This window comes from Suncus etruscus, chromosome 5 (assembly GCF_024139225.1).
Source record: "Suncus etruscus isolate mSunEtr1 chromosome 5, mSunEtr1.pri.cur, whole genome shotgun sequence".
NCBI lineage: Eukaryota > Metazoa > Chordata > Mammalia > Eulipotyphla > Soricidae > Suncus > Suncus etruscus.
In genome coordinates this window covers 16,122,159-16,143,937 of record NC_064852.1, presented here as the reverse complement: position 1 = coordinate 16,143,937, position 21,779 = coordinate 16,122,159, and the positions used below count along the sequence as shown (strand labels likewise).

Genomic DNA, 21,779 nt, shown 5'->3' with positions numbered 1-21,779 from the left:
ACCTGGGACGGACCCAGGTTTGATCCTCGGCATTTCATGTGGTGCCCCAAGCCTGCCAGGAGCTATTTCTGAGCACAGAGTAGAGTGAGCACCACCTGGTATGACACAAAAATAAACAGGGGCCAGAGAGATAGCCTGGAGTAGGGCGTTTGCCTTGCATGCAGAAGGAAGGTGGTTCGAATTCCGGCATTCTATGTGGTCCCCTGAGCCTGCCAGGACCCCTGAGTGTTGTTGGGTGTGACCCAAAATAAAAACAAAACAAAACAAAAAAAACAAAACAAAGAAAAAACCTCCATAACTCCATATATTTGGGGGTTAGAGAATGTACAAAGATTAAGGTGTCTGCCTTGCAGGCAGTGTGGTGTTTAAATCCCAGCACCCCATATGGACCCCTCAGCACTACTGGGAGTGATCCCTGAGCACAGAGCCAGGAGTAGCTCCTGAGCACTGCCTGGTGTGGCCCCCCCAAACCCAAAATAAGTAAATAAATAAAAAGGAAAAAGAAAAATCCTATGGCTGACTGGCGAGATAATGCAGGAGCTAAGGTATTTGCCTTGCATATGACTGACCTGCATGGATACCTGAGCACAGAGCCAGGAGTAAGCCCTGAGCAATGCCAGATGTAGCCCCTAAAAAAAAAAAACAAAACAAAAAAAAAAACACCCAAATAGCAAACAAATCATGTGTTCTTACTTTGGGACAAAAAGTTCAGAAAACACAATATGTTAAAAAAAAAAAAAAAAAAAAAAAAAAAGAGGGGCCGGGCGGTGGCGCTGGAGGTAAGGTGTCTGCCTTACCTTCGCTAGCCTTGGAAGGACCGTGGTTCGATCCTCCGGCATCCCATATGGTCCCCCAAGCCAGGAGCGACTTCTGAGTGCATAGCCAGGAGTAACCCCTGAGCGTCACCAGGTGTGGCCCAAAAACAAAACAAAACAAAACAAAAAAAAAAAAAAGAAAAGAAAAGAAAAGAAAGAAAAAGAAAAACCATGTGGCCAAAACATGGAGCGCATCATGTCAACATTTCATTGTGGGTCATCGTCGTGGCTACCAGGATGGCCAGGGACTCTGCCAGGGGCTTTAAAATCTGCACCATCACGAGGTCTGGGGGGTGTGATGGAAGAATTCTAAAATTAGATGTGATGGTGCTTGCACAATTCTGTAAAGACACTAAAAATCGTTGAATCAGGCTTTAAAAATGGCTATTTACAGCATGTAAATTAGATCCTAATGAAGCTATTTAAGAAATTTTCTGCTGGGACTGGGGAAGGAGTACAGTAGGCAGAGAAATAGTCCTGCAAGTGGCTGGCCCAAGTTCAGTCCCCGGCATCCCACATGATTTTCTTAGGCCTGCCAGGCATGCTCCCGGGACAGAGAACTAGGAGTAAGTCCTGAGTATTTGTCAGGTATTTCCCCCCCCCCCAAAAAAAAAAAGGGAACCTATATCCCAGGAATTAGAATAAGGAAAAGGGGGGCCGGAGAGATAGCACAGTGGCGTTTGCCTTACAAGCACCCAACCCAGGACCTAAGGTGGTAGGTTCGAATCCCCAGCGTCCCATATGGTCCCTGTGCCTGCCAGGAGCTATTTCTGAGCAGATAGCCAGGAGTAAACCCTGAGCACCGCCGGGTTAGCCCAAAAACCAAAAAAAAAAAAAAAAAAAAGAATAGGGAAGAGGTTGGGTGGGAGTGTGTGCACCCAACGTGTGAGGTCCTGGATGTCAGGTAAGGAAGGAGAGAGGAAGACAGGGGAGGGGAAGGAAGGCAGAAAAGAAAGAAAAGAGAGAGAGAAAGAAGGGAGAGAGGGAGGAGGAGAGGGAGGAAGGAGGAATGGAGGAAGGAGAAGGGGAAGGAAGAGGAAAGGGAGAAGAGGGAGGAGAGAGGGAGAGGAAGGAAGGAAGAGGAAAGGGAGAAGAGGGAGGAGAGAGGGAGAGGAAGGAAGGGAGGGAGAGAGGGAAGAAGGAAGGAAGGAAGAAGGAAGGAGGGAGGGAGAACAGAGGAAAGGGAGGAATGAAAGAGGAAGGAAGAGAGAAGAGGGAGGAGAGGAAGGAAGGGATGGGGAAAGGCAGAAAGAAGGAAAATAAAAGGAGGGGAGAGAAGGGAGAGGAGGGAGCAGGGAAGAAGTGACACAAACCAGCATCCTCTTACCTAGTTGGGGGTGCAGCTTGTGAGACTGATGTGCCCACTTTCCTGGGGTACAGGGGTGCTAGGAGGAACCGGAAGCTCAGAGACTCACCACGTGGCCTCACTCCTGGGGCTCTGCCAACTGTACACGGGGCTATTTAGCAAACTATCAAAACTGACCTATATCCAGATACTGATTATTTCTTGTCTTTTCAAAAAAAAACTTGTGTGGGTCACTCCTGGTGGTCCTTAGTGCCTTAGAGCCACACCTGGAGGTGCTGGGGGGGCCAGGCAGTTTGCCAGAGATGGAACCAGGACCTCCCACACATAGCCGCCTGCTCTGCCATCAGCCACATCCCTGGATCCTTCTCTCCCTTCCTCCTTCCTTCCTTTCTTTCCTTTTTTCAGGTCACACTCAAATACTCAGGGCTTCCTCCTAGCTTTGTGCTCAGGGACCGCTCCCGGGGACCCTTTGTGGTGTCGGGGATCAAAGCCAGGTTGGCTGCCTGCAAGTCAGCGTCCTCCCCTGCTGTCCTATTGCTGTGGCCCAGATCCTTATTGCTTATCTCCAGCAGTTTGAGGAAAAAAGAATTTTATCTGTGCCCTTATATCATCTCCCAGTTCCTTTAAATCAGGGCTCCCACCTTTTTCATAGCAACTTGGGACATGGATTATTTTATTTTACCACATTTTCCTGCATTTTTCTATAAAACCAAGAAGAGAGGAATAAAGGAAGGCTAGGGGCCAGGGGCTGTCACCCCACCCTAGGCTAAATGTTAATATTACTTGATGGCCAGACCCTCCCACATCTGGGAGGGGTCTATGGAAGTAACAAAGGGTTGCCTGAAAAGGGGGGGGGATTTAGAGAGAGATTCAGCAGAAGAGTCAGCAAGAAGCAGCACGGGGATTTGGCAGCATGGAGAGATAAGAAACAAGTTTAAGTGCAGGGCTTCTTATGGAGCCTGCTTAAAAGGTTTAGCTTAGAAGCCACACTTGATGGCGAGGGCCTGGAATAAAGCTGATGTCTCCTGAATCTGATTGCCTGTGGATCATTCCCTCACCGCTACTCTGAACCCGCAGACCTGCCGGCTAGAAGGGGGTGCAGGTGCTGGCCCAGCCAAGAAAGGCTTCATCATCATCCACCACCATCCAGGACTCTATAATTAATATGGAATTCTACAGGGCCAAGTGATCTCTAATGCTTTGGTGGGGGAATAAGTAAGGACAAAACTAAATATCCAAGCCAAAGTCAATTGGACCTAAACTTTAACAATCTAAACTTAAAGGGGCCTGTTACACTGGGGCAAAAGGGGTCAAAGGGTGGTAGAATATGAAGCACCCTGGTGCCATTGGTGGAAGGAGGTTGACAGAGGTGGTGGAAAGGGCCCTCGTTGTACAACTGAAATTCAGCTCCGAAGGACTTTGTAGATCACAATTGTTTCAATAAAATAAAATAAAAGATCTCCCAGTTCCAAGCCTCAGTTTCCCTATCTTTATTCAGAAAGGCCAGTCGCTCCCTCAAGCTCTGCTTTGATGATGGGTTCCAACTGTGCCAGAGAAGACTATACCCACTGGAGTGGAGGCATCGGGTGCCCATGTGCCGGCCGGGTGCCAGCTGGCCTGTGTGTGCTGAGTCCAGCCAGGATGCGCCAAGGAGCACATGGACGCAAGTGCAGTGACTGTCCTGTCCAGACTGCAGTCTCCTTTGCTGTGCTAAGACCAGATGCCCTGAGCAGCTGGGGAATAAGCATGGGATATGCTTTCAGCCCAAAACAAGACTCTTGAGCTGGTGAGACAGCAGAGCGGTAGGGTGTTTGCCTTGCACGCAGTCACTCCAGGACAGACGGTGGTTCGAATCCCGGCAACCCCATATGGTCCCCCGTGCCTGCCAGGAGCGACTTTTGAGCACAGAGCCAGGAGTAACCTCTGAGCACTGCTAGGTGTGACCCAAAAATAAAAACCAAATAAAAAAAAACAACAACAAAAAACAAACCAAAACAAAACTCTTTCCTCCCCTGCAGTCAGACATTGGGGTCCACCCACAGCCTAGTCAGCTCAGTGAGCTGGGGAGGCTGGTCAGAGAAGGCTTCCCAGAGGAGGTGCCAGCTGAGGGAGACTTGGGGAGATGCATGGTGGGAGGGTGGAAGGATACAGTGCCTGGAGGTCACATAAAGGGGCCCCCCAGGGAGCACACACAGCCCAGTTTTTCCAAGCACTGAGGCCCAGTCTGGGAAGCAGTCTGGGTAAGAGGGTTCTCGAGTTCCAACTCAAGAACAAGGCCAGGTTTGGAGGGCTTAAGCAGAGGGAGTCGGGGATCGAAGCGACAGTACAGCGGGCAAGGAGCTGGCTTTGCCACCCAGGTTTGATTCCCTGCACCCAATATGGTCCCCCAAGTCCACCAGGAATGATTCCTGAGTACAGAGCCAAGATTAAGCCCTGAGCACTGCCAGGTGTGACCCCAAACCAAAAAAAAGCAAGGGTCAGGTTGGAAGGTTCTAGAGAATTCCACACTGCGGGTGGAGATTAGACGAGAGTGGGGCAGAGCGGAAGCGGGGTGTAGAACCCACAGGCTAAAAGACTGAATCAGAGGTGGAGAGAGCTGAGGTCTCTGAGATGCTCTGGGGTCTCTGCTGGGCACAGGACAGGTCTCTATATCCAGGGGTGGAGAGATGGTACTGGGGGGACAGTATTTGCATCGTGAACTCCCCAGTTCCACTCAGGGTCCTCTAAACATAGCCAGGAGCAATCCTCAAACACGGTAGCCCCTGAGCACTGCAGGGTATGGCTTAAACACACAAATGCACACACAAGGCATCTAAGAATCCCCAAGACCAGAAGCCACTGTGGCCTGGAGTTGTTTCCTGCTTCTGGCTAGACTCGAGTCCTGGGATGAGAAGTATGTCAAAGAGCAAGGAGGAAGCTAGGGGTGTGAGGGTGAAATGGGCATGTGGCTCACTGCCCTGTCTGGGCCATTTTAGCAATGGAACCCCCTAGGAGGAAAGAAACTGCTTCTCCCACTGTGGGTTGCTGATTCAAGAAGACAGTGGCTGGGACCAGTTCAATTCGGGACTGGGATGTGGGATGTGGGAGTCCCTCCCCGACACCCTGGTCCTCACTGCAGAGAGGCAAGGCAGGATGTGTGTGTGTGTGTGTGTGTGTGTGTGTGTGTGTCTCCAGACACAGACAGGGAAGACCAGGATGAGAAGGGCAGTTTGGGTGGGGTGGGGTGGTATCTACTCCAGGATCAAGCTGACCTGGCAGAAGGTCAGTGAGACATTTAGATTCCGCTCCTGGGCTAAGCCCCACTCGCCCTTGCCTGCTCTTCCAGGCCCTGCACCCCAGTCCCACCCCTTTCCCCTAGATTCTAGATTCCGACCCTCTGACCCCAGGCCTGGCTGGCGCCAGAGCAAGATCAGATGAAGTGCACCGGGCTCACCTTTCATTCTGGCGCTCTGGGGCCACCACCTGGCCTCCCCCAGCCCAGGTCTCCAATCTGAACAGGGAACAGGCGAAGTTGGGGAAGGGGAAGAGGAAGGGGCAGGAACAGGTCCTGTGCGAGGGGGTGGAGGCTGTCATGGAGTTCTGGGACCCTGCTCGCCTCTCGGCCACCCTGCCCTTTGTGGATTTCTCTGTGTCCCTTCCACCTGCAGCCTTTGCTTGGTGCATTGTTGTCCTCCTTTGGCTTAAGTGCCCCCCAAAAGTCACCTTTTGGGGCAGGCTTCCTGTCCTTCCTGTCACCTTCTCCAAACACACAACAAATTATACTCTTGGGGTGGGACCAGCCTGCTCCTGACCCTGCACCAGGGCATGTGGGGTGGATGTCTAATGGCTGTGGGGCCCTCGACTCTCCTAGACTCAGGCTAGTATCTCTCAGAACTCCCTAAATTCCTTGGACCCCTCAAATCTGAGAAATGGGACCACAAGAGTTGCCCCTGAAAAGTGCAGGGCCCACCCCAGAGACAGACTCTCAGAGGCACAAGAGCAGTAGCCAGCAGTGGGCTGGGACTCAAGAGGGATGGAACCCACCCACCGCCTGGCATGCATACCCTCTACTTTTTGGGTCCCCCCATAGTCAGCACTGAATGGGCACATCCTCTGCCCCCAAGTTCTCCCAAGCAGGGTCACCAACACATCCTGACGAAGGTGCTATACTTAGCCCCATTTAACAGACCGCACTGCACCCTAGAATCCTTTTTATGCCTTATTAAAAAAAAAAAGTGGGGGTGTGATAAAATATGTGAAGCTTTAAAAAATATTCAGGGGCCAAAGAAATAATGTAGTGGGTAGGACACACTTGTATTGCACACAGCAGACCTGGGTTCGGTCCTGGACACCCTATATGGTGTCCTAAGCCCTGCCAGGAATAATCCCTGAATGCAGAGTCTGGAGTAACCCCTAAACATCTCTGGGTATGGCTTGAAACCAAACAAAAATTCAAGGACCAAGAGATAGTACAGTGGATAGGAGACTTGCCTTGTACGCAGGTTACCCAGGTTTTTCCAGAGAACCCCATATGCTCCCATAAGCCAGGAATGATCCCTGTCAGCAGAGACAAGAGTCATCCCTGAGCACCAAATGTGGCCTAAAAAACAAACCAAACCAAAAAATAGCTCCAGACAAGTGCCCTGAATGTGGCTTAAAGTCAGTGTATGTGGTCTGAAAGCAGAGCTGGGTTCCAGTCCCAGCCCAGCACGGTCTCTTGAGCACCCTGATTGTTTTATTTATTTATTTTTGGTTTTTGAGCCCCACCTGGTGACGCTCAGGGGTTACTTCTGGCTATGCGTTCAGAAATCGCTCCTGGCTTGGGGGACCATATAGGACGCCAGGGATGGAACTGTGGTCCGTCCTAGGTCAGCATGTGCAAGGCAGACGCCCTACCGTTTACGCCACCACTCTGGCCCCTGATTGTTTTATGTTTTGTTTTATTTTGGTTTGGTTTGGTTTTTGGTAGCCCCGGCGATGCTCAGGGGCTACTCCTGGCTGTCTGCTCAGAAATAGCTCCTGAAAGGCACGGGGGACCATATGGGACACCGGGATTCGAACCAACCACCTTTGGTCTTGGATCGGCTGCTTGCAAGGCAAACGCCGCTGTGCTATCTCTCCGGGCCCTAATTGTTTTATGTTCTATACCACACCTGAATGTGGAGAGGCTTAACTCCTAGCTCTGTGCTCAGGGATCACTTCTGGTGGGGCTCCAGGGACTTTAAGTGGTCAGCTGCTGAATCCCGTTCAGCTACATGCAAGACAACTTTCCTACCTGCCTCACTATCTATTTGTTTGTTTGGTTTTGGTTTTTGGGCCACACCCAGAGGCGCTCAGGGGTTACTCCTGGCTATGTTCTGAAGTTGTCTCTGGCAGGCTCGAGGGACCATTTGGGATGCTGGGGATGGAACCTGGGTCTGTCCTAGGTTGTCTGCATGCAAGGCAAACGCCCTACCGCTGTGCTATCACTCTGGCTCCTGCCTCCCTATCTTTAGGGCCCAAAAGTAGTGCCTGAATATTGCCAGGTATGACACCACAAATTCAACAACAGCTTCTAATCATTTTGAAATACCCTGCACCACTCTTTCGGTTAAGACTCTTCCATGGCTGCCCTCACCTCTCTTCTGCTGTGTCTCCTGCCGCATGGTTCCTTTCTAGTCAACTGTTCTGTCTTTGCTACGCCTTGTGCCTTGTTCCTTAGTATGTCGTGCTCTTTCTTGGGACCGAAAGCCTCTTTCCTCCAGTCACGTGGCTTCCCATCCTTCCCTTCTTATCTCTGATGCCACCTCACCACAATCCCTCTGACCTCAACCTTCACCCTATGAGTGCCTGGAAGGAACCTCATTCTTCCTAGTACCTCCTCTTAGGGCAGGAGGAATTCTGTGTGCCCCAACATCCCATCCAGGCTGCACAGCCTTGGCCCCGCCTGCCCCGATTGCTCAGGGACGGACGAGATGCCACAGAGATTCTTGAGGGACTGCACTCAGGTGACAGGGCATAAGAAATTGGGGTCAGAGCAATAGCATGGCGGGGAGGGCGTTTGTTTGCCTTGCACACAGCCAACCTGGGTTTGATCCCTGGCATCACATATGATCCCCCGAGCCTGCCAGGAGTCATTTTGGAGTGCAGAGTCAGGAGTAACTCCTGAACACCCCAGAGAATGACCCCACATCCAAAACAAAACAAAAAAAATATATGTGTGCCTGGAAAAATCCTTTGTGGCTGCATGCTTCTGGGCCAGCTCCACTATGCAGCTGATATGGGGGAGTCAAGCCTGGATGGTGTCACCTCTATGAACTCGGATGCATTTTCCATTTCCTCTCCCAGTGGGATTGCCGCAGTCCTGGGGGTAGAAGCTGTTACTAAGTTCAAGGGCTTGGGGACCCAACCAGAGGCAGGGAAGTGGGAGCTGAGGAGGAGGGAACCCAGGAGGGAGCAGGCAGGAGGGTGTAGTGGAAAGAGCTGGGTCTCAGTGTCCCACCCCCTGTGCCCCAGCTCTGGCCTGCTCACTTTTCAGCTTGGTCAGCCCAAGCGATTTCTTGCAGGGCCCAGTGACCATGAGGTCAGAGTCCGCAGTTCATTGCGAGGTTCCACAGGCAGATGCATGAGCTGGTGGCATCCCCAGGACTGGCCTGCAGAAGCTTTCAGTGCAGGGGTGTGACCTCCAAAATGGGATGGAATGAGGAGGTTGCTAGCAGCACTCCACCGTTCCCCTCCCACCACCACCCCCAGCCTGATGGTGGAGACACTTCCCCAAGAAGCTGTTCCTATTCCCAGGTTCCTAGGCCAGAGAGAGGGACAGAGGCCAGCAGCTGGCCCCTGGAGGTGGTGCAGGTGGAAATGGGGAGCTCTGGAGGGCAAAGACTCCAGCCTTCAGAGCTGTGACCTTGGACACTGCTGCCTCTCACCTGGGGTTCAGTGTCCTGGGGACCCTGGATCCTTTGGGTGTGCAGAGGCAGCTGTGAGGCCTGTGGGAAGGACTGGGGGAGTTCTGCTACTGCCCCTGCCCAGAGCACACCGCCTGGGCTGTTTGGCACTCCCAAGAAGTGCCCCCAGACTCGTCTCTGGTAAGCCCATCTGCTTGTCCCTTGCTGGGGTGTCTCTGAGCTCTGGGGGTCACGTGAGCAGGAGTGGGGGGGTTCTGTGAAGCCAGTCCCCAAAAGACAGACTGCCTTCCCCTCTGCTGACCAGATGGGCTGAGCCACCCCCACAGAAACATGTTAGGGGGAGCCCTCCCCCCAGGGCTGGCACTGAGCCCCCAGGTCACCTGAGAGGCAGAGACCAACACGGGGGTGGGGGAGCTAACTGTCTATGGAAGAGACAGGCCAGTCTGAGCCCATGGGAGCCCAGGAGCCTCTCCCCCCAGAACCCCATTCCTCTGCGGGGGAGCCCCCCCCCAAGGACTGCATTTCCCTGAGCCATGAAGGTCACTGAAGGAAAACTAGGGTTCCCTTAGAAGGCGAGGGGGGGAAGGAAATGGGGGGGCAATGCCCATTCTCAGCCTCCTCCCTCAACCTGCCCAACCCCCCAGTCTACTTCAGCATCTCTCCCTTGGCACCCCCAAATGGGAAGCCATCTCTGCTTCCCATTTCTGGGGGATCCTCGCGGGGGGGGGGGGAGAGTAAACAGGTCACCACCGCAGCACCCCAACACCTTGGTCCTTTATGGAGAGGCCACCCTGCCCCTCCCCACCCCACCTGAGATTGTGGGATCAGCTGCAAAAGGGGATTAAGTGCTGCAAATGGCTCCCCACTCCCAACCAAGCAGCCTGGCGGCTTCTCGGTTCTCCCCGACACCTCTTCACCCTCCAGCAGCGGCCTGGTGTCCGGCCAAGGAGAGGGCGACATTGACAGCGTCCATCCCTCCCCATCAGAGCCAGGGTGGCCCCCCCAACACCAGCACCCCGCAATGCCTCCCCCCCTCGCCCTTGCACTGCGCGCGGATGGTGGCGGCGCTGCAGAGAGGTGCACCATCCATCTGGGGGGGGCCTGCCACCCTGTCAGAGGGGGATGAAGGGTGGTCCTTCGTGACACCCAGCATGGAGGGGGGCCCTGCTCCAGAAAGGGGGGTGCTGCCCGCCCCTCGGGGACTCTAGGGCTGGGAGGAAAGGAAGGAAGAGAGGGAGGGAGGCAGGGAAGACAGGAGGCCTTGGTGATGCAGACGCCCTTGCACCCTTGGGGAGGGAGGGGAGCAGGGTCTTACACCCCTAAAAAGATGGGGCTTAGGGAGTATGTGATGCTGTGTCAGGAGGCGGGATGAGGATTGCAAATCCTGGGGTTTGGGGTGGGGAGCACTGAGGGGTCCCCCAAAAAAAGGGGCCAAGGGGGCTCCCCAAAATGGGGCAGGGCCTCCTCTCTCTGGCTTGGAGATGGGGCTGCGGGGCTGGGGGTGTGGGGGAGGTTTGGGGGATGTTATTAGGGGGGATCCTGACTGGAGGCCTCTGACCCCCCTGAACCCCACGATCACCCACCCCACCCCCCACCTACCTGCCTACGAAATTCTCCAGCACCGAGCTCTTGCCGGCGCTCTGGCCGCCCACCACGGCGATCTGGGGCAGGTCGAGGTCCGCGTTCTGGCCGATGGCGGCGAAGGCATCTTGCATGCGGTTGACGAGCGGGATGAGGTCTTCCATGCCCCGGTTGCCCATGGCTGCGGCGATGCGGGAGAGCCAGCCGCTAGGGCTCGGGGCTCGGGCTCCGCCGACTGCCTGCCTGCCTGCCTGCCCGCCCGCCTGCCAAGCACCTCCCGAGTCCAGCCGGCACCGCCGCCGCAACGCCGCCAGAGGGCGCCCGCGCAGCTCTGCGGGGACACCTTCGCCTCCTGCGCGCGCGCGCCTCCCGAGGCAGTCTGGGAATTGTAGTTTTCTCCTGCTGCAGTTTTCTTGGCCCTCAAGGGGCGGGGGGAGCAGGGAGGGTGCACCTAAATAAAAAGGAATCATTTCTGGAAAACCGACAGAGCTCGCTCTGCTCCCAGGTTCCTCGGATTTTGGATTGTGGGCAGAGTGCTTCCACTTTATTTTCCGGATAGGGAAACTGAGGATGGGGATTGTATTGGGACACTACTTAAAGGTCACTAGAGGTCTATTGACCTGCATGCAGTTTCCCCTGGGCTTCATGAAATCTGGGCCTCATGACTCTAGACTCAGACTTTACCTTCTCTGAATGTCCCTTCCCGTGGCTGGGCCTCAGTTTCTGCGTTTTCAGAAGGAGAAAGGTAATTTAGTCAGCCACGATTCATCTGTCTTCTCTGAGTAAGGTCTCACCCACTTTATGAGCCAGAGGTAAGTGTCATTCCAGTTCATCTTACACTCAGGGAGTAGATGGAGAATTAATAAATACAGTAGCTACAGTGTTTGTCTTGCATGCAGTTGACCAGGGTTCCATCCTCAGTCTCAGGGATTACTAGCTCTATGTTCAGAAATTGCTCCTGGCAGGCTCAGGGGACCATATAGGATGCCAGGATTTGAACCACAGACCTTCTGCATGAAAGGCAAACGCCTTACCTCCATGCTTTCTCTCTGGCCCCTCACTTGCTCCTTCTAAGCTGTCTCCTAGCCCTGGGATTCTCACTAGTTGATTAAGGAGCTGTGCAGACATAGAACCAAGCATGAGAGAGTCCAGGCCCAATAGGGGCAAATGAGACTCAAAGAAGCCCACAAGGTCAGGCTAGCCTCAAAGAGAGTTCAAGGGGCAGAGGCAGGTAGGCTTTGCCTGTGTGAGACCTTGAAGTTGGATTCCTGGTTCCACATACTCTGGTGGAACCCAGCAGCCTTGAACCTGAGTAGCATCCGGTCCCCTAATTTGAGTGTCATTAGAATGGGTCACCAGACTCCCTGCGCATTTATTTCTTGGGTAGTCCCCACTGTGAAGAAAAATAAAAGTTAGCCTAAGTTCAGTGGTAAGAACACTTTGGAATATAAGGTGGGGCTGGAGCAGGCGTGAGGAAGTTGTTTTGTACACAGTGGTCAGGAAGGACATTGGGAACTAAAAATCTTAGTCATGCATCTCCTGAAGGAGGTAAGAGAGCCACCCACAAAGTCAGTGAGAGGACAGCGAGGAGAGGGATTTGTCTATGCAGGTAGAGGGGAATGAATGATCTGGCCCTCTTCTCTCACCTGGGGAATAGTGACTGTTAGCAGGTTCCTCCTGGAAGCCCTCTTGGCTTCCCCTGTCCTCTGAACACAGACAGGCATCTGAGCAGCTGTCCTGGCTGGCCAGTTCCTGGGCTCTGAGATGCAGAGTAGTCAGGGAATAGAGCTGAGAGGTGCCCACTCTAGGTTCTCCTCACTACCACAAAATTGGGTTCCCGACTTCTGGGTTCTCACTGCCAGCCTGGAAGCCCAGGTAGGACTTAAAGTTTGCCAGAAATGCAGAATCTCAGGCCTCAAAGGCCGAATGGAAGGGCCGGAGTTATAGCACAGCAGTATGGCATTTGCCTTGCATGTAGCTGACCAAGGATGTACCTGGGTTTGATCCCTGGCACCCCATATGGTCGCCAGGACAGGAGTAATTTCTGAGTACATAGCCACGAGTAACCTCTGAGGATCACTGGGTGTGACCCAAAAACAAAACAAAATAAAACAAAAGGGTTAATGGATCGCAACTTTCATGTAGGGTCAGAGCAATAATACAACAGGTAGAGTGCTTGCCTCACACAGAACCTACTTGGGTTTGATCCCTGGTACCCCATCTTATCCCCTGAATCCCACCAGAAGTGACCCGCCCCCTGAGTGCAGAACCAGCAGCAAGCCCTGAGCAAGGCCAGGTGTGGCCCCAAAACAAAATAAAGCAAAACAACATTGAAGAAGCCCTGCTAGGTCTTAATCTTCACAACTTGCTCTTATCTGAGTGTTGGTGACCCCAGGTATTACTCAAGGTCTATTCCTGGCTTTGTGCTCAGGAGTGACCCCTGGCATTGCTCCAGGGGCCCTGTGCAGTGCTGGGGAATGAATCAGGGTCATCCATACCAGAGGCACTGACTTTGGGTATCCCGCGAGGCAAGAGCCTTCATTCCTGCACTATCTCTCTGGCCCACTATTGCCCTGGTGGTCTATGCAGAGCACATTCCGGTTGAGATTTTGGGTCTATCTGCTGTCAGGCCTATTTGAACAGGCACCCTGGGGGCTTGGGAGCCAAGGTTTGGGCCAAGGAACCACATAAGCAAAGGCAAAGGGACCATAGGGAAACAAGTCTGAAATCTCTGAACCTGCTTCTCATGGAATTCTGTGAGGATGGAAGGGAACCTGAGCAAAGATTCTCTCCCTTGCCAGAAGCAGGGGACCCTCTGAGCCCCTGGTGTGACGTCTGGATGTCATAGCAATGACTTTCACCAATTCACTGAGCTGCAGGCATGAACCCTCCCTCCAGAACCCCCTGTGCTAGCAAACAAATGAAGGGGGCATTCACTGAGCATGCCTTCCCAGCTGAAGTAACCTCTGGATTGACTTTTTTTTTTTTGCTTATTGCTTTTGTTTTTTATTTATTTTTATTTTTTTGGTTTTTGGGTCACACCCAGTAGTGCTCAGGGGTTACTCCTATCTCTATGCTCAGAAATTGCCCCTGGCAGGCACAGGGGACCATATGGGATGCCGGGATTCGAACCACCATCCTTCTGTATGAAAGGCAAATGCCTTACCTCCATGCTATCTCTCTGGCCCCCTGCTTTTGTTTCTTTTTTTTTTTTTTTTTTTGGTTTTTGGGCCACACCCTGTGACGCTCAGGGGTTACTCCTGGCTATGCGCTCAGAAGTTGCTCCTGGCTTCTTGGGGGACCATATGGGACGCCGGGGGATCGAACCGCGGTCCGTCCTAGGCTAGCGCAGGCAAGGCAGGCACCTTACCTCCAGCGCCACCGCCCGGCCCCGCTTTTGTTTCTTTTGATTTTGTGGAATGTGTTTTCAATGTGGTGGTGAGTCTCAGAATGCCTCTCCTTTAACAACTTTTTTTCTTTTTTTTTTTTTCTTTTTTTTTTAGTTTTTGGGTCACACCCGGCGGTGCTCAGGGGTTACTCCTGGCTGTCTGCTCAGAAATAGCTCCTGGCAGGCACGGGGGACCATATGGGGCACCGGGATTCAAACCTTTGGTCCTGGATCGACTGCTTGCAAGGCAAACGCCGCTGTGCCATCTCTCCGGGCCCACAACTTTTTTTTTCTTTTTCTTTCTTTCTTTTTCTTTTTTATTATATATATATATTGGTCTTTCAAGCCTTTATTGAAGAGCTATGGCCCTAAGATTTAGATCTTGTTGAAAGCAGCCACATCCATGGACTGTACGTAGTCCTCAAAAGCCGTGATCTGCTCCTCCAGCATGTCTGTCCCTACTTTATCGTCTTCAACCACACACTGTAGTTGAAGTTTTTTGATTCCATATCCCTTTGGTACCAGTTTTGAAGAGCCCCAAACCAAGCCATCTGCTTAAATGCTTCGGACGCACTCCTCCAACTTGGCCATATCTGTCTCATCATCCCAAGGTTTCAACATCTAGTAAGATGGACGACCTGGCCACAAGTGCAGGTCTAATTCTATTTGAATTCCATTATCTCCACAGTGTTGTATGCCTACTCTCTGTTTGGCTAAGAAAAAGGTATTGACTTACGCAACAATTTCTTTCCCACAGAGGAATGCTGCAACAGCCACTTTTAGAGCAGTTGCAGACCAGTTAGCTGTGGTGTGTATTATATTTTTTGTTTATTTAGTTTGCTTTTGGTCACAAATGCCGTGTTCATGGTTAACTCCTGGCTCTACACTCAGGGGTTATTCCTTGCAGGTTCAGGGGACCAAATGGCATGCTGGGGATCGAACCTGGGTAATCTGTGTGCAAGCAGACATCCTCTTTGCTGTGCTATGGTTTTGGCCACATCCTCTGTGTATAGTGTTTGACACTTTTTTTTTCAGGGTCACACCCAGTGATACTTAGGGGATAATCCTGGCTCTGGACTCAGGGATCACTCCTGAGTCTGAGCTCAGGGATTACTCCTGGGGGAATCATATGAGGTGATGGGGATCAAACCCAGATTAGCTACTTGCAAGGCAAAGGTCCTTTCTGCAGTACTATCACTCTGCCCTCACCACTTATGTATGTTTAATGCATATGAAATAAAACACTTTGCCTTCCTTGCCATACTGTCTCTCAGGCTCCTCCCTGGGAAATCTTAGGGCCACACAGCATGGACCCCAGTCTGGACCAGCTGCCCCCGCAGTTATGACCTATGTCACAGTGGGCATTGGAGACAACTATTTTGTGCATGACCTCTCTTTCTACTCTGCTTTGGCCCTATCATCCAGTTCTGAGCAATGTTCTGTATATTTGATATGAAAGGAGCTGTGATGATGGATGGAGGTGGAAGAAAAATCCACCAGTTACCATCTCAGGGGCCCCTCGGAGAGCACCCTGGGACCTATCCTGGAGTCTTCTCACCCCCCTGAAGATGAGTCAGCCACAGAGACTCTTCAAGATGACTGTGTGACCTAGGGAAAAGAGGAAAGCAGGGCCAGGTCCAAAACATAGCTCATCATCTTAGCCATCTGAGACATGCCTCCCTCTAGCTTTGCTACAACTGTCAACTCCTTTTCCTCCCTCCTTCCTTCCCTTTCTCCTTCCTTCCTTCCTTCTTCTTCCTTCCTTTCTCTCTCTTTCTCTCTCTCTTTCTTTCTCTCTCTCTCTCTCTCTCTTTCTTTCTTTCTTTCTTTCTTTCTTTCTTTCTTTCTTTCTTTCTTTCTTTCTTTCTTTCTTTCTTTCTTTCTTTCTTTCTTTCTTTCTTTCTTTCTTTCTTTCTTTCTTTCTTTTTTTCTTTCTTTCTTTCTTTTGGTTTTTGGGCCACACCCTGTGACGCTCAGGGGTTACTCCTGGCTATGCGCTCAGAAGTTGCTCCTGGCTTCTTGGGGGACCATATGGGACGCCGGGGGGATCGAACCTCGGTCCGTCCTAGGCTAGCGCAGGCAAGGCAGGCACCTTACCTCCAGCGCCACCACCCGGCCCCCTTTCTTTCTTCTTTCTAACCACACTCAATACTCCTGCCTCTTCACTCAGGGATTCCTCTTAGCAGGCTTGGGTGACCATCAGGGGTGCCAAGGTTAGCCATATGAAGGCAAGCATCATGCCCACTCCCACTATATTATCACTTCAGCCCCACAGCTGTAAATTTCTTTCCCAAGCAATCTGACAGAAGCCTCTTACCCCAACCTGAGTAGTAAGATGTTCTGGGGGCTGGAAGGTATCAACCTGCCTTGAGTTGCTAACCCCTGAATAAACTTATTTTTTGGTTTTTGGGCCACACCTGGTGGTGTTCAGGGGTTACTTCTTGCTCTGAGCTCAGAAATCACTCCTGACAGGCTCAGGGGACCATAGAGGATGCTGGGGATCAAACCTAGGTCAGTCCCGGGTCTGCTGTGTGCAAGACATAATGCCCTACCTGCTGTGATATCATTCTGGCCCCTGAATAAACTTTTATCACATCAACTCTCTCTCTTGAACAATTGGCCTTTGAATGATAAGCACCTAAACTTGGATTCAGTAACACGAAGCCCACTCTTGAAGGACAACCCTCAGATCTTATGGATCTTTTTTTTTTTTTTTTTTTTTTTTTTGGTTTTTGGGCCACACCTGTGACACTCAGGGTTACTCCTGGCTATGCGCTCAGAAGTCGCTCCTGGCTTGGGGGACCATATGGGACGCCGGGGGATCGAACCGCGGTCCGTCTCCTAGGCTAGCGCAGGCAAGGCAGGCACCTTACCTCCAGCGCCACCGCCCGGCCCCAGATCTTATGGATCTTATGGATCCTGCCATCTCCCTATGTCTGGCAGTAAGTACATATAGATTAATGCCTGTTGGTGAATGACTGGATGAAAAAACAAATAAATGAGTCTCAAAGGATCAGACCCCCAAAAGATTTAGTGACTGTGAGATGGCTTCATCCAGGCATGGTAAAATAAGGCCGCCATTCAATTTCTTTAGTTTCTTTTTGCTTGGGGGTCTTACTTCTAGCACTATGTTCAGGGAACTTTTTTTTTTTTTTTTTTTTTTTTGGTTTTGGGGCCACACCCGTTTGATGCTCAGGGGTTACTCCTGGCTATGCGCTCAGAAATCGCCCCCGGCTTGGGGGGACCATATGGGACGCCGGGGGGTTCGAACTGCGGTCCGTCCTACGCTAGCGCTTGCAAGGTAGACACCTTACCTCTAGCGCCACCTTCCCGGCCCCTCTCTCTTTTTTTTTTTTTTTTTTTTTTAGACACTGTGATTAACAATATTGTCACTTGGGCCGGGAAGGTGGCGCTAGACGTAAGGTGTCTAGCAAGCGCTAGCGTAGGACGGACTGCAGTTCGATCCCCCGTCGTCCCATATGGTCCCCCCAAGCCAGGAGCGATTTCTGAGCGCATAGCCAGGAGTAACCCCTGAGTGTCGAATGGGTGTGACTCAAAAACAAACAAACAAACAAACAAAAAGACAATATTGTTACTGAAGGAGTTTTATGCATATCATTTATTTCCTTTCTGCACAAATGGCTGGTTTTTATTTTTTGGTTTTGTTTGGTTTGTGAACCTCCCAAATGGTGCTCTGAGAACCCATTCCACTGTGTAGATAGATATATCACCATTTCTGTATCCACTCATCTATTCTTGGGAACTCAGGCTGTTTAAGATTCTGGCTGCTGTGCATTGTGCTGCAATGAATATAGGAGTATAGGAGTGCAGATGTCATTTTTTTAATTATGCTTTTGGACCCTTGGGTCCAAAGAGTAGAATTGCTAGGTCATCAGGAAGTTCAATTGTTAGTTTTTTGAGTTCTGAGCATATAGACTTCCAAAAAGGCTGGAACTGTAATTTTGTATGTTATAGGCACCCTACCTAGTAGAATGGTGATGAGGATGGAACCACTCCTTATGGTCTGGGCCTGGAAGAGCTCAGGGTTATGCCCAACAGTGCTCAGGAGACCATGAGGAGTTGGTCATGGAACTCAGAGCTGCCAATCTGCTACATATGTGCTCTGTCACTTGAGCCATAACCCAAGCCCTTCACCTCATTCTTTGGGGGCACATACCCAGTGTTGCTTGGAAATCTTGTGGTACCAGGAAGTACATGTGGGGCTCCTAAATGCAAAGTGTGTGCTCCAGTCCCCTTTGAGCTGCCTCCCCAGGCCTCTTCCCTCATTTTAAAACAGAAAATCTTAAAACAAACAAACAAAAAAAAAAAAAACCCAGAAAATCTTAACACAATGATTTCAGTTCTCACAGCTCAAGCTTCCATCCTTTCACTCCACACTGCTCAGAGCATTGTCAGGTATGACCCAAAATATGAAAAAAGTTATCTCTCATGCAAGGTGCTCCATCTGGGACCAGAGATGTAGTGCAGCATGTAAAACACTGCATTTCATTCAGCTGATCCTGTTCAGACCTTGACATACCATATAGTTCCTGGAGCTCCAACAGTGCTATTTGATCTGTGAGTGCAGAGCCAGGAGTAAGCCCTGAGCACCACTGGGTGTGACCCTCCATAAACAAACCAAAAACAAAATGGAACCGTATGTTTACTAACTGGTCACATTCTTTGGCAAATTCTTATTATGTTGTGCTTTGGGGCTCTAGCCCAGAGTACTCAGGGACTTAGTGACAAAAGACCAATCCCCGTGGCTCTTGGGAAGCCTGAGGAACTGGGGGTGCTGAATGGGTGACCAAACTCAGGCCTCCCACATTCAGAGCGTGCACTCTTTTTTTTTGTTGTTTTTTTGGTTTTTTTTTTGTTTTGTTTTTTGTTTTTTGGGTCACACCGGCAGTGCTCAGGGGTTACTCCTGGCTGTCTGCTCAGAAATAGCTCCTGGCAGGCACGGGGGACCATATGGGACACCGGGATTCGAACCAACCACCTTGGGTTCTGGATCAGCTGCTTGCAAGGCAAACACCTCTGTGCTATCTCTCCGGGCCCCAGAGCCTGTACTCTTGCCCTCTGCATTCCCATCAGTCCCCTAGGCAAAAATCTGATGGGAGTTGGGACAAGAGGGAAGATTTGACAAAGTCACTCTACAATTTATCTGAAGAAAGGAAAAATCAATCTTGCCGAAGGAGACTCAGTAAGAATGTTTTCTTGTGCCATCAGATGTTAAACAATGTTCCAGGTTGGCCGATGAGACAAAGTGATATGGGGAATGCAATGAGATTCCTGGGGCAGGAGCGGCCTGGGCTTTGATCCGTGAAAGCAGAAGAATCTATTTAGTGATAAAGGCACAGCTCAGTCAGAGAAAGAAGACTCCAGGCGACCACTATAACCTGGGACTTAATTAGAATGGATAAACCACACCGAAAGCACCTCCATTTGCAGAATTTTGCCTGCAAGGGACTAGAAAAGCAATTAGTACCAAGCTAGCCCCAAAGAGAGTTCATAAAATGATCTCACTCATTCATTGTCTGGTTTAGTCTAGAGGCACAGCACGGGGCTGGGAGATAGCATGGAGTTAAGATGTTTGCCTTGCTTGCAGAAGGATGGTGGTTCAAATCCCGGCATCCCATATGGTCCCCTGAGCCTACCAGGAGCAATTTCTGAGTATAGAGCCAGGAGTAACCCCTGAGCGCTGCCGGCTGTGACCCTTGCCTTACATACCGCTGACCAGGGTTCAGATGGTCCCCCCAATCCAATCAGGAATGATTCCTGAGTGCAGAGACAGGAGTAATCTCTGAGCACTTCTGGGTGTGATCCCAAAGCAAAATAAAACAAAAAGAATCTGGTGGTGGTGCAAAGAGATAGTTGAGCAGGTGCATTTTGTTATGTTTGCCTTGTACTCGGTGACCTGGGTACAATCCCCAGAGTTCTATATCATCACCTATGCCTGCTAGGAATAATTTTTTTGTTTTGTTTTGTTTTTTGGGTCACACCCGGCAGTGCTCAGGGGTTATTCCTGGCTCTATGCTCAGAAATTGCTCCTGGCAGGCACGGAGGACTATATGGGATGCCAGGATTCGAACCACCGTCCTTCTGCATGCAAGGCATATGCCTTACCTCCATGCTATCTCTCTGGCCCCGTACTAGGAATACTTCTTTTTTTATTATTTTTTTTCAGGCCACACCCGTTTGATGCTCAGGGGTTACTCCTGGCTAAATGCTTAGAAATTGCCCCTGGCTTGGGGGGACCATATGGGACTCCGGGGGATCTAACCATGATCCTTTCTTGACTAGCGCTTGCAAGGCAGACACCTTACCTCTAGCGCTACCTCACCGATCCCAGGAATAATTCTTTTTTTTTGGTTTTTGGGCCACTCCCGGTAATGCTCAGGGGTTACTCCTGGCTATGCGCTCAGAAGTCGCTCCTGGCTTGGGGGACCATATGGGACACCGGGGGATCGAACCGCGGTCCATCCTAGGCTAGCGCAGGCAAGGCAGGCACCTTACCTCTTGCGCCACCGCCCGGCCCCCAGGAATAATTCTTAACTGCAGAGTCAGGAGTAACCTCTGAGTACAGGCAGGGGTGATCCCCAAACTAAAAAATGGCGGGGAGGCCGGAACAATAGCACAGATGCCATCATTGCCTTGTGCATGTACAACTCGGGTATGGTCTCCGGAGCCTGCCAAGAGTAATTTCTGAGAACAGAGCCAGGAGTAACCCCCGAGCATGGCCAGGTATGATCCCAAAATAAAAGTAAAAAAATGGAATCTTGGGCCGGAGAGATAGCACAGCGGTGTTTGCCTTGCAAGCAGCCTATCCAGGACCTAAGGTGTTTGATTCGAATCCCGACACCCTGCCCTGAATGATTCCCAGTGCCTGCCAGGAGCTATTTCTGAGCAGATAACCAGGAGTAACCCCTGAGCACTGCTGGGTGTAGCCCAAAAACAAAAACAAAAAAAACAAAAACAAAAACAAAAAAAAAAAAACAGAAATTAAAAAAGAATGAGATTTCTTGATGTCAGAGAAATAGTAGAGTGGGAAAGCGACTTCTTGAGTTGTTTAGTTTGATTTGGACCCTCTGTTCTTGCTTTATGTTTTCAATATCCGTGCTGCTCAGGGGTTACTCCTGACTCTGCATGAAGGAATCATTCCTGTTGGTGCTCTGAGGGGGCCATATGGGATGCCAGAAATTGAACCCAAGCCAGCCATGTGCAAGACAAGAACTCTTCCTGCTGTACTATCTCTTCAGCCCCTGTTTCTTGACTTGTATATGTGATAACTTAAGTTTGATTCCTTGCACCCTATATGATCCTTTGAACCCTGTCAAGAGCGATCACTGAGGACCAAGTCAGGAGTTAACCTGAATACAGCTGAGTATGGTCCCCCCAAAATACCAAAACAGAAGAATTTCACACTCTCCCCACAGTCATACACATCAATAGAAATAAAAAGAAAGGAAAAGTCCCTGAGAACCCACTGTGAAGAGATGTATTCGGTATAATTACAGAAATACACACAGGCATTTTTCTTTCTGAAACTGAGGTCATAACAAGCATAAGGGTTAATTAGCTTGCAGACATCTCTGCGAGTCATATGGTGAATGTGCAGACACCTTTCGTCTGTTCCCAAAGTCATCATTTCCCAGATGGCTGTTATTAGGTTGCTGCGAACAACCCTGCTTGGCTTTTGAAAAAAAAATTTTTTTTCTGATCCTATTTACGGGTTAGATTCCTTTGGCTAGTTACCACGCCAAAGCACTGAACCCTTTCAAGAATCTCAGCCGAGAGAATCTGCAATTTGCTTTCTAGAAAGA

The 21,779-nt window shown here is 50.8% G+C and overlaps 1 protein-coding gene and 1 non-coding gene across 4 annotated transcripts in view; both read right to left on the bottom strand.

Annotated features, from left to right (window-relative positions):
* The window catches only part of DNM1 (dynamin 1), a 59,691-nt gene extending 48,835 nt beyond the window's left edge, over positions 1 to 10,856 (bottom strand). For all 3 annotated transcript variants that reach the window (XM_049774234.1, XM_049774236.1, XM_049774237.1), the window contains exon 1: positions 10,587 to 10,856. In XM_049774234.1, the coding sequence (XP_049630191.1) occupies positions 10,587 to 10,747 (161 nt within the window). In that variant the 5' untranslated portion in view covers positions 10,748 to 10,856. The remainder of the gene's footprint in view (positions 1 to 10,586) is intronic.
* Positions 10,857 to 14,632: 3,776 nt separating this feature from the next.
* On the bottom strand, positions 14,633 to 14,767 carry LOC126009969 (small nucleolar RNA SNORA41). The gene has a single exon (XR_007496117.1). It is a non-coding gene; the product is annotated as a small nucleolar RNA SNORA41 (small nucleolar RNA).
* Between the last annotated feature and the right edge of the window lie 7,012 nt (positions 14,768 to 21,779).